Source organism: Pseudorca crassidens, chromosome 8 (assembly GCF_039906515.1).
Source record: "Pseudorca crassidens isolate mPseCra1 chromosome 8, mPseCra1.hap1, whole genome shotgun sequence".
NCBI lineage: Eukaryota > Metazoa > Chordata > Mammalia > Artiodactyla > Delphinidae > Pseudorca > Pseudorca crassidens.
Window position 1 is genome coordinate 86032613 of NC_090303.1, and position 12135 is coordinate 86044747.

General features: G+C 33.7%; 1 protein-coding gene across 17 annotated transcripts in view; it reads left to right on the forward strand.

Annotated features, from left to right (window-relative positions):
- MKLN1 (muskelin 1) overlaps positions 1-12135 on the forward strand; it is a 359034-nt gene that overhangs the window by 262770 nt on the left and 84129 nt on the right. For all 17 annotated transcript variants that reach the window (XM_067747033.1, XM_067747040.1, XM_067747042.1 and 14 more), the window contains 2 exons: positions 6052-6129; positions 9034-9099. In XM_067747033.1, the coding sequence (XP_067603134.1) occupies positions 6052-6129; positions 9034-9099 (144 nt within the window). The remainder of the gene's footprint in view (positions 1-6051; positions 6130-9033; positions 9100-12135) is intronic.

The following is a 12135-nucleotide window of genomic DNA, read 5'->3' on the forward strand; positions in this document are numbered from 1 at the left end:
AAAGGCCAATATGCCATCTACTCTAATAAACACTATATATGAGTTAATTCAATTCTTGTACCTGCTTTCTAGGTAAGTATTATTGTTATTTCAATTTAATAAATGTCAGTGATTAAGTAATTTGCCTAAGACAGCATAGCTGGTAAGTGGCAGAGCTAAAATTTGAATCTATTCATCTTACCACCATGCTTTACCATCCAAGTAAATATTTACTGGTTCAGTTTCCCCAATATTTATTGTTGTAATGTAAATTGTTATATTTCATGTATTTCTCTTTTCAGAATTTAATCAAACTGCTGAAATGCATAATTTTTTAAAAAAATGCTCTTTTACCCAGCCATTATTATTCTTGAACTATAAAAACTTTTTTATGCTGTACCTGTAAGTGAATTTTTAGTTTTTTCTTTAAAAAAAAATGTCTGTGTTGGTGAAAAATCAGTTTGATAAAAGTTTCAATGTAGGCAGCAGTACTGTATTCTGTGCTGTTTTCTTTTTTAATCTTGGATGAGGCTTGAATATATTTTTTTTCTTTAAAAAAAATTATGTACTTTCACCATTAGAGACAAGAACAGCTTGTGCCTAATTAGGACTGTATGAAACGTGTTTAGTTATTATAGTCATAATCATAGGGGAAAAATGAGATGGTATTGGACCAGGAGCCTTTCAGTAGTTTGAAAATTCTTAGCAACTGGGTCTTAGTGTGATTTCTCCTAAGTCATATTTTCAGTTCTTTTGGATAGTTTTACTTTTGGCAGACACTTCTGATTTTCTGCTTTAGATTTTTGTCAAAAGTAGACATATAGAAATATTAGCAACTGCCTGAATTCTTAAAATACAGAAGTAATTTTTTAAAATAGTTCATAAACATTTAAATGCCTTACTTTTGAGACTTTTAAAAGTGTTAAGAGGTGTTTTCATATTTTTGTAGATGAGAATGTCATTGTTTCAATAGAAAGCTCAGATTTTTTGCTGAATCATATAGAATATATGCAAGTAAGCATACCAAACAAAAGGCGACCTTTCAAGAATTAGAAATATAAGGAACATGGCGAGATTATTTTGACTGCAGAGGTGTCAGCTTTTCATTTGTTTTTAGGTCTTGAAAGAGAGTTCTTTAACATTAAAACAAGGAACTGAAAGCAATGTATTTAAAAAAAATCTTTACCCTGCTTTAATGTTTGTAGCATTTTTATTGATCACCTCAAGGATTTCAAGCTTATGACTGTTTGATTTTGAAAAATTTAATTTGTTCTATTAAAAAATAGTTTCTTTAGCACTTGAAATGACTGTTCACCAAGAAAACATTATATTAATAAACATTATATTACTACTTTTCTGTTTGAGAGCGTGAAAGAAGATTCTTAAGCATGTTATTTCATTGAAAATAGCTACTAAATATAACTTGCTCCAGATCTGATCTGGACTATTTATTGACAACCCAGTTTCCCTGGCAAGAGGCAATAAAATATGTATTGTAATAGAATAAATGAGGGTAATCTTTAATTTATCATGTTTCTCTGCAAAGTGCAACATAGTTTTTTAAGTCATTTTTTATTTTGAGTGATTAGATGGTTTAATATTATAAAATGAAAGTATCAAGAAGTTAATTAAATAGAGTTGAATAGTAGTGTAGAGAGGTGTGAGAGGGCTGGAATTTATGTTTCTAGCTTTTGTGTCTTATGGTAAGCCAGGATTTCTCCAAAAGAGGTGTTTTGTTTTGTTTTTGTTTTTATTTTGGTTTTTGGTAGAACAGCTAGCTTCTCAAACTAGCCATTTGTTGTCTGGAACAACTTCCAGATGAATGAATACTTAAGGTAAGAACGTGATCTGGAGTAGTGACAAACCAGTGTTCCAGAGAAGAAACGAAACATAAAAAGTAAACTTTAGCCACAGTTACCAGTAGATCTTTATTTAAGAGGGAGATTACATTTTTTCCTTTAAATTATAATTAACTACAATATATTTCAACTGTTTTAGTTTTATCCCTCTTTTATTATAATCAGTTTAATATTGCAGTAGAATGATCTGGTATGGTGAGTTATGTTTCCCAGTCTTCCTTTTGAATAGGTAAATTTTGCTGTCTGTTGAAGTGCTGTTGAATAGGTAAATTTTACTGTCTGTTATTACAGTGTGTAATCTTAGATTGTAATTTAAAAACTATTATTTGTGTGTTTATATTTATTTACATGCATTCTATGAAGAGTTGAAAAGATTTTAGACTTTGGAATTGGGTTTTATACCTTTTGTTTAGAGTCTTTGGGCATGATATTAATTTCTCTGAACCTTGATTTTCTAATCTTTGCAATAATTAATAATGACCATTGTGTAGATTTATTTTAAGGAGTAAATGAATTAACCTTTGTGATGTCTTGCACACAGTAAGTGTGCAATAAAAGTCAACTCTTTCTTCTTTGGTAAGATCTTTTTAGAGAGTTACTTCCAGATTTGATAATGCTATATTGAAATAATTTTCTTCAGGTTTTCTAATAGTCTCCAAGGAAAAGTAAGAGATATCAAAGAGAATTGTGTGAACTTTAGACTAGTGAAGATAAAAGGAATTTACTTGAGACAGAAGGAGGCAAAAAGTTCGCCAAGCAGTTTTTTTTTAATGTTTGCTTGACTACTGTACAAGATTGGTGCTTTATTGGAGGTAGAAGTTTTATGTACAGTTTGTTGTAATGTAAGGAACTTAGTAAGATTAAGAGGACTCAAAGGAAATGTCAACCATGTGGCTGGGAAAGTCCCTCTACCCTCTGCTCTTTTTTCCATTCTAAGCATTTATTATATACGGAGCATCTCTGATGTTATGCTATTAACTGTCATTATTCAAGAGAGGATTAATTGTATCTAGTGTAAAATCATCATAATTTCTAATATTTTAAGTTTGGATTACTTAATGTTTAAATTTTGGGAGTAATTTCCTCTGCATGCTTGATCATAAATCCTTTGTGCATATTTAGCTCTCTTTGTCCTTGTTAAAACAAGCTAACGTCAGTGTACAAAGCACTGCTTGTAGAAACGTGAATGTGTCTAGTGACCTGTGAAGAAGAGACCTTTCAGGGGTAACAAAGTATGTGAAGATGGTTTATATTGGTAATAACAATATGTTACGAAGTTTTTCCAAAGTTTAGAAAAGAATTCCACATATCTAGTTGTTTTGTGACCTTTCTTCCGATAATAATAGAGTTCAATGCAAAAAAAATTGGGAAAACAAAAAAGTACAAAGGCAAAAACCAAAACCAAAAATCACGATCATCCTAATCCTGCCAACCAAAGAAAATCACTTTTAACTTTCTGATGTATGTCAGTGTTTTTTCTTTTCATCTGTGTGTGTGTGTTTACAAAATGATTTTACAAAAATGGTATAATGTTTGAGAGTTTGCTTTTTTTACTTGAAAATTCCTGACAATATTTTCATAGGACAGTTGTGTTTGATAGAAGAGAAACTGTGAAGCTCGTGATGGGTAGAGTATTTGTAAGTTTTTCAGGTTAGTTAAGAGTGGGGATAGAAGGATTAGTTGAAGAAACAATTAGAGAATTTAATTTTACCTGCAGTGTTCAGAATGACTTTAAAGATCAGGAATGGGGTCATCCATCAGATTATTTCCTGTGATTACTGCCTTAAGAGCTCTTAGAAGAATTTCCCCCAGTGGATTGTGATTTCTTTTTCAGAATAGTCACAGAAGACTTAAGGAGAAAGAGGAGATGGAGACTTTTCTAAGATGAACATAGGTGGGATCAGCCAGACACACACAGTTCGAGTAAATATATTGGTTCTAACAGTGGTGGGACCCTAGTATGCCACAGTGTGGAAGGAACCTCAGGCCCTATCCAACTCTTAAACACCAGTTTTGCAGATGAGGAACTTGCTTGACTTATCAAAAGTCGTGTAACTAACTAGTATGGGACACTTTAGTAATATGGCAGTTGGGCACTATTAAAAAGTATGAAATTTATTACTTTTCTAATTGTGTCTATTTTTGCTTTGTATTTTTCATGTCTTGAGTTTTCTTATCTCCCTCAGTTTTCTACCTATCTCCATATACTCCCATCTTTACTTTTTTCTCTCTCTCCTCTTCAGTTAGCCATTATGTGGAATTAATATTTTAAAATCATTGTTTATATTGATTAATTTTATCTTCTCTGTTTAAGGTTTTTAAAAAGGATCATTTAACTTTTATGTGCCTTTCACAAAATGGAATAAAATTTAATTGCTGTGTTTTACTTCTATATAATACTAAATTTATGATTAATATTTTATTATCATCTTATCATTACTATTAATAGGAGCCCCACAACATTTTATGTGAAAAAAAGAAAAGATTTCCAGCTCTTGTAATGGGAAACCAGTATTGGCCAGAGTAGGCTGGATGGGGCAAGAATTGTCAGAAAAGCCCATGGGGGAGTAGGTGATAAGATAGAAACACTCTCACTAAAATAAGTTGTGAATCCATTTGTTCCCCTTACTTTAACAATTAAAACATAAATGCTAATTTGTGAGTGCTAATTTAAGAGGAGAGAACTTTCTTTTTGCAAGAATTTTTTTAAGTCACACGGGCAAAGAAAAAAACGAGATGAGTTTATGGGATAGAGGTTTTCAGTTAAAGCCATCTGGAAAGACTTGAAAGCTGAAGGGTGTGGTTACCACTGAGTTTCATAATTACCCAGAAAAGAAAGAGATTAGGGAGGTTTTTGTAAATTACGCAGTCTCTGGCAAGTATACAAGTCACAGAGAACAGACAGTTTTACTTATAAATTCTTTGGAAAAGTATTTGCTTTCAGTGACTAAATGAAGCAAAAGGGAATCCTTTATTCAGATTGAAATCAGAGTCAAATGACAGAATTTATAGTAAGGGTAACTCTATAAATTATAATCTGTTTGGGTTCATGTCAAAGAAAACCCTAGTTTAAAAAGTAAGGAAATGTTATTTTATCATATAACAAGAAGTCCAGAGATAAGGTAAATTTCATGGTTAGTCAATTCAGTGACCCAGTTTCTTAATCTCTCTCTGCCCTGTCATCATTATAGAGTTGATTTCATTATCAGACCTCTACAAATGGGCTATAGCAGGAATGTACATTTGCATACAGATTCTGAACATTTCCAGAGGAACAAAAGTACATTCTTCTTCTCTGTAGAGTCATTTAAAAGTAAGGAAACATTTCCTTGAAGGCCCCCCCCACACCCCCCACCAGAGATCCTCATGTTTCATTAGCCAGAATTGGGTTTCATACCATTCTTAAACTAATCTTTGTTGAGGGGCACAGGATTAGGACTTGATAATAATTTGGGGTAGAATGGATATATGTGGGGAGTTCAGTCCCCATGACCATAGTAGTACCTAGTGTAACAACTAGTTACTGTACTGTAACAACTCCTCTTGAGAAGGAGATTTAGAATTTATTAATGAAGTAAGTAAAGCATAGTGAAACATGAGTCCCAGCCCCACCACTCAAGAGCTGTGTGATTTGGGTTAAATTCATTAATTTCTCTAAATATGCATTTCCACATCTGTAAAATGAAGATGATAATGCCCAATTCATAAGGCTGTTTTTTAGAATTAAATCAGATAAGTAAGATAGCACAGATTCTAACATTTAGTATTCAATAAATATACTATTACTATTACTGGTGCTTTTATGTCTATGTAATTTTGTACTCAAAGAAAACTCTAAAAATGGTATTTTCACTTTAAAGGATTAGTTGTTTTTTTTCCTGAAAATACAGGGCCTAGACCAAAGTTGTTGGAGCTCCCATTTCCTTCTCTAGCTTTTTTGTATAGTAGTACAAAAATGGGGGAAACTTAGTAAGCTTAGTATGAGCTGCCACTAAAACAATTCGTTTACATGATTGTGTCAACTAATACTTTGCTATTTATATTTGAGGTAGCATAAAAACTGAACTGACACATATTTTATGAAAATGTGCTATTGTATTAGTGACATATTAGTAATTTTCTTTAATGTAGGCTTCTACATTTTGGTCTTTTTTGCTGTAATAAAAAGTGTAAGCTGTTAGGGTGTAATTCTCTCTTTCTTTGATATTTGCAGATGGCTTGTTCAATCAGTATATCAGTCAACAGGAATATAAGCCACGATGGAGTCAAATCATTCCCAAAAGTACCAAAGGTAAGTCCTACCTTCTAGGTTGTGGGTGCTTTTCCTTTAATGTCCCAGTTTCATGTATCCGAAGGTAGCTCAAGTTTCACTGTACCCTATTAACGAAAAGCAGGTGTTTAAAACAAGACATAGGTTCCTCAACTAGATGGCAGAGGAAGTTTACTATATTAAATTTTTCTTTTAAACCTTTTTGTTTTATTGCTATAACAGAAGGTTGGGCATTGTTTACACAGAATACCATCATAAACTGCTTTTATAGAGCCACTATAAAATTATAGGCTATTGTGTTGTAATCCCAAACGTGTCCCTGAAAAACCTTAAGTTCTGCAGAATTGCTCACAAAAGCTAATAGGGCTTATGAGAGAAGTAGAAATGGGACATACCATTCTAAATCTGTGGAACTTTATAATCAGATACTAATAATAAAAACTAATGATAAAAACTAATAATATAACCAGATACTAATAATAAAAAATAACAATTCTAATAAAAATAAATACTAGTACAGTTAAATATAGGCATTTATATTGAGCATCACAGTGATTTTGGAGCTTTAAACCCTGGGGCTCATGCTTCTTTCTTTGAGCTGTAGACCCTCAAGCTGAAGACCACCTCCTGTGGTCTTCATACATTGCTAAAGCCTTCATTTTAAGTGTGAGAAAGCTTTCCTCAAATAGTGTTAAACATTAATATACTGGAGAAAATTGCTTATGAACCTCCATGATTTCTGAGTTATATAAGCATCATTTTCCTGCTTTATCAGTCATATATGAGGTAATTTTCTTCAGAAGTGCATGTTGTAGCAGACTATTATATTTGAAAACTAATGGATTAAATATATAAAAGGCAAACATACTGACAATCTGTTCTTTTTTTTAATGATCAAATATCTGTCTTCTTTATTTATTTATTTAAAATTTTTATTTTACTTATTTATTTTTGGCTGCATTGGGTCTTGCTGCGCGCGGGCTTTCTGTAGTTACGGCAAGTGGGGGCTCCTCTTTGTTGCAGTGCGCGGGCTTCTCATTGCGGTGGCTTCTCTCGTTGTGCAGCATGGGCTCTAGGTGCGCGGGCTTCAGTAGTTGCGGCGCATGGGCTCAGTAGTTGTGGCTTGCGGGCTCTAGAGCGCAGCTGGCTCAGCAGTTGTGGCACATGGGCTTAGTTGCTCTGCGGCATGTGGGATCTTCCCAGACCAGGGCTCGAACCCGTGTCGCCCGCATTGGCAGCTGGATTCTTAACCACTGCACCACAAGGGAAGTCCCTATTTTTTAAATTTATTTTTTTTGTCTGCATTGGGTCTTCATTGCAGCACACGGGCTTTCTCTAGTTGCAGTGAGCAGCGGCTACTCTTCGTTGCAGTGCACGGGCTTCTCATTGCGGTAGCTTCTCGTTGCAGAGCATGGGCTCTAGGCGCTCAGGCTTCAGTAGTTGCAGCATGCAGGCCCTAGAGCACACAGGCTTCAGTAGTTGTGGCACACGGGCTTCGTAGTTGTGGCGCACGGGCTTAGTTGCTCCACGGCATGTGGGATCTTCCCAGACCAGGGATTGAACCTGTGTCCCCCTGTATTGGCAGGCGGATTCTTAACCACTGTGCCACCAGGGAATTCCCTCTTAATCTGTTCTTGAAAGTGGGAATACTGACTTTACTAATTGAGGGAAGAAGGAAAAAAAGGGTGAAACTTCAACAATAATGAGCTATAAATTCTAAACCTAGCTATTAAAAAGGAGACAGAATTTGCAGGAAACTTCTGAATGATTAGTGCTTGAATATGGCTTCAGTTTTGCATCTTATTTATAATATACAAGAACTGATATTTCAGTCTTTTTCATAATACCCCTGTGGGATTAGTAAAAACTTGGATGTTCCCGGCACTTCCCTGGCAGTCCAGTGGTTAAGACTCTGGGTTCCCAGTGCAGGGGGCATGGGTTTGATCCCTGGCTGGGGAACTAAGATCCCGCATGCCACATGGCGTGGCCAAAAAATACATAAATAAAAAATAAAAATGCCTTTTACCTAAAAAACACAATTTAAAAAAAAATTGGATGTTCCCTATTTTACATAGGAGAAAGCTGATACAGGGAAAGTTATTACCTAAAGTAATGTATTTCAGTTAATGGGAGAGTTACAAAGAAAACCTCAGGTTTTCTGGTTTACATCAAGTAAGGCATTAGAATCCTGTAACCTTTTGAACCATTGAAATTAAGTTATATATAAAAGATCTGATATAAAAATAAGATAAATATAAGTTAAACAATAGTTTTTTTCTTCAGAGGTTTAAAGTTTTCACTGATTATATTTAAACCTGCCTATTAAGCTTTGTGATGTAAATAAGAATCAAAGGGAAGCAAATCTTACATTTTGTCAGACAGTACTACTCAAATAAAATAGCTGGGAGATTATGTGGGAGATGATTTTTGAAATATTGGCACAAAATTAATACAGTGATGAAATTATCATTAATGTAAAACTTGATAGCATCTTAGTTTTCAGTAGCTGGTTTTATGAACTTTAAAACTGCTCATTATACTAATAAACCATGCCTGGAGTTATAGACCTGTGATCTAGTTCTGTGATTGTTTTCCATCTTCACTTTGTCACTTCACTAGTTTAGAGATTTTACGTTTTTGTGGAATATCCTGTGTCTTTGCTGATTTATGGCATTGGTCCTAAATAAGTTGAAAGTAGCTTCCAGTTGCATTAAGAGCCTGAAAGCAATTAGAAAAAAAGAGCAAGATAATTATTATAAACTTAGTTATGTCATATTATGTCTCTTACAAGTCCTCTTATTCTTAATATTGAAAGAATAAGTGTGTGTTATTCTCGCTACTCATTACAGACTTATGAATGAAGTTACTCTGGATATGCAGTTGTTCTGTGGTATTTCTTTAAAGAAAATATTGTTTCTACTTCAGGTGATGGAGAAGATAACCGACCAGGAATGAGAGGAGGCCATCAGATGGTTATTGATGTTCAAACAGGTGAGGACTACTTGGAATGGAAAGCAAATTCTTTAAAAAAAATTATACATTTAAATATCAGGTACTCATAAATGTACTTCTTTCCATTCCTTACCAAGTTAAATGTCATTGGCCATAACCAAGTAGCAAAGAAAATAGCCATTATCTACAGGTAATAACCTAAACTAGGCAATGGCACGTCAGGGAGGGGAGGCTGCTGCACAAATGAAATTAGATAACCTAAAAGAAATGTAACGTGCAGCCCCTTAGAGCCGTGTGTGTGTGTGTGTGTGTGTGTGTGTGTGTGTAGTTTTATATGTGTTTGATTTCCATAGTATACTGTGGAGTATTTCTGGATTTTTAGTGCATTTATATTTTAATGCCGTAATATGGGAATTGTTGCAGTAAAAGAGAATTAAGATATATTTTAGAGGGAGAGAATATAAAATTAAGTAGCCTAAGTGTTGGTAGATGCATAAATTGCTAAACACTGTCCACAAGCCTATAAATAATTTGTTTTAGTCTTCTTTTTAATTTTATTCTGCAACTTGATACTGAAAATTTTGCTTAGGTTTCTACAGCCTAGAACAGCTTAAATACCATTATATTTAGAGATAAATGCTAAAATTATAATAGGTTTCAAACTACCGTCTTGAAAAGCAAATAATACCAAGAATTTTGTATAATTTTATTTTATTATTTGGTTTTAGAAAACTTTACCACATACAATGCCAGTATCCACCCAAATAATATTTTACTTTTTCCAAGTGTAATAAAAACTCTGTTCTATTATTGTATTATGCTGACAATAGTGCTTCAGGAATAAGGTTTTTTTGACTCATTATAATTACTAAGATTATTGCAATGCAGATAATAATCATCTAGGCATTAATGTATTTTCACAAATGTTTTATAAGTAAAAGGAGGAATTATAATATTTACAATTAACTGCTAAATTTGTGTAGTAACCTATGAGTTTGTTTGGGAGTATTATTAGGGTCTCTTTGGAAAAGGTTCATTTTGAGGCATAGGAATTTGCTTTCCTTATCTTGGCCCCTCTTCCCAGACCCCTTCCTTCCCACAAAAATAGGCTTGACTCAGCTGTAGAGTCCTAAGCATCTTTTTTACTACCTGAGAGTTCAGTAAATACGCACATGCTTATTTCTCAAAGAACCAGATCTATACAGAAATTGGTTTTTTTAATCCAAAATTAAATACGGTATAAAAAAAGAGTTGAAAATTTGTGTTTAGATCGTCTACAGTAGCATTTCTCCTCTTTTGAACATACAGTGGAATTTATAATGCTGTTCTTCTTTTTCTCAGTCATGATGAAAATATTATTAAATTCTTTTTTTTAATTGCTAATAAAATACTAAAAAAGAGTGTTGAAAAGCTACTTTAATTTTCTAGACAAAATGCTGTTTTCCTTAAATGCAAAAGTAATGTGGTTTACTTTAACATTTAAAGTTCACCTTATCAGGGAGCAGAAGGAATTTTCATAGTGCTTACTGTGTTGCTTATTATGGAATATGGACTATATAAAATAGGTAAAATAAATGTGTAAGAAAAGAGGAAGTTTTTCTCTTTTTTTGTAATCCATGATATTTGAGAATGGAAAATGAGAAGATTCAAATGATAGGCAAATATCCTGACAGAACTTTGTGTGAGCAGAGTCATTGACGATTAAATGCTGACTTTTCAGGTCAGAGATCCTTTAAGTAAAAAACAGTATATAGTGATAAAGGTCCACATATTTTTCTGTAATATCTTGGTTTTATGCATTAAGGGCAGGGTTTCAGCGGACTCAAGGTCCTTATCCCCATTCCCTTTAAAAAAATATTTCAAGGAGAGGAAAAGGGTTGTTTCAGTATTTACTTGGTTTGCTTTAGAAACAATAATTATAAGAAAGCAATGACTTAAAGTAAGTCATTGTAAATAAGTAAGAATGACTTATTATGGGCATGGGATATATTCCAGATGGAATCATTAAAGGCATAATCTCTCATAGTTTCTGAGGCTTTATTATAGGTTGACAAAGGTCTACAATGAAAAATTGATCAGTATCCATACTTCTGTATGAGCACTAGTTGATAAAAATGTAATAAAAGTACTTTGTGAATATATTTTTAAGCAAATATTTCTACTATAGGAAATTTAGGGACTTAGCCATCAATAGAGGAATTTTTATTTAGAGCCATTTTGTGTCTGTTTCAGTGCTTTTTTCCCACCCCCCCCCCCAAACTTTCTGAATGCTGGGTCAAGCTTTATTTAGGTCCATGTGTGATGATTAAATGAGATTTTGAGCCTTTAACAGGAACCAAAAATTTAAAGTCTGGTAAAACTAAATAATCATGATAGTTAATATAAAGTTGTCCATAACTCAAGTGAGCTTGATGGTCAATATGTTACCATTACCACTTATAGTGTGGAAACAGTACTGTGTGAACGGTGAAGTTGAAGGGGTTTAACCACATTCAGATGATCCTTTATATGAGTAATAGGGAGTATGGGTTATAGGGATGGTGTGTAAAATATATTGGTATGGAATTCTTTATAAATATATATAAATGAACTGGTGATGCAATTAGGGTTGGGATCCAGATTGAGATAGAGGAGAAATGCAGCTTCTGAGGATTCAGGTGTCTGGAAGCGGAGAGAAATGTAAGGAAAGATGCCCTAGGAGTCAACCAAGTCAGAAAAAGCTTTGAACTTTCATAAGACTCTAGAACAGTGGTTTAGGTTAAGTTTAAACACGTGTCTGGTTGTGAGGGTGGGTAATCCAGGAATCTGATATATCAAGAGAAAACAAAAGGAATTTTAAAAATGCCATTCAAAAGTCTAGTCACTGCCATACCCTGGCATTCCGACTCTTGTTTCAGTTAACCGTTGCTGTCTATATTCCTTGCTATCACCATGCTCTATCCTTTTTAGTATTTCCTTGTTTTCTTAGATGAGGCTTCATGAATGGGCTTTAAGGAGGCCCATGATACTCTTGAAATGGTATGTAATATTTTTGTCTGCCTTTGTGGAGTTTATTGGGAAGATTCATTACCTATA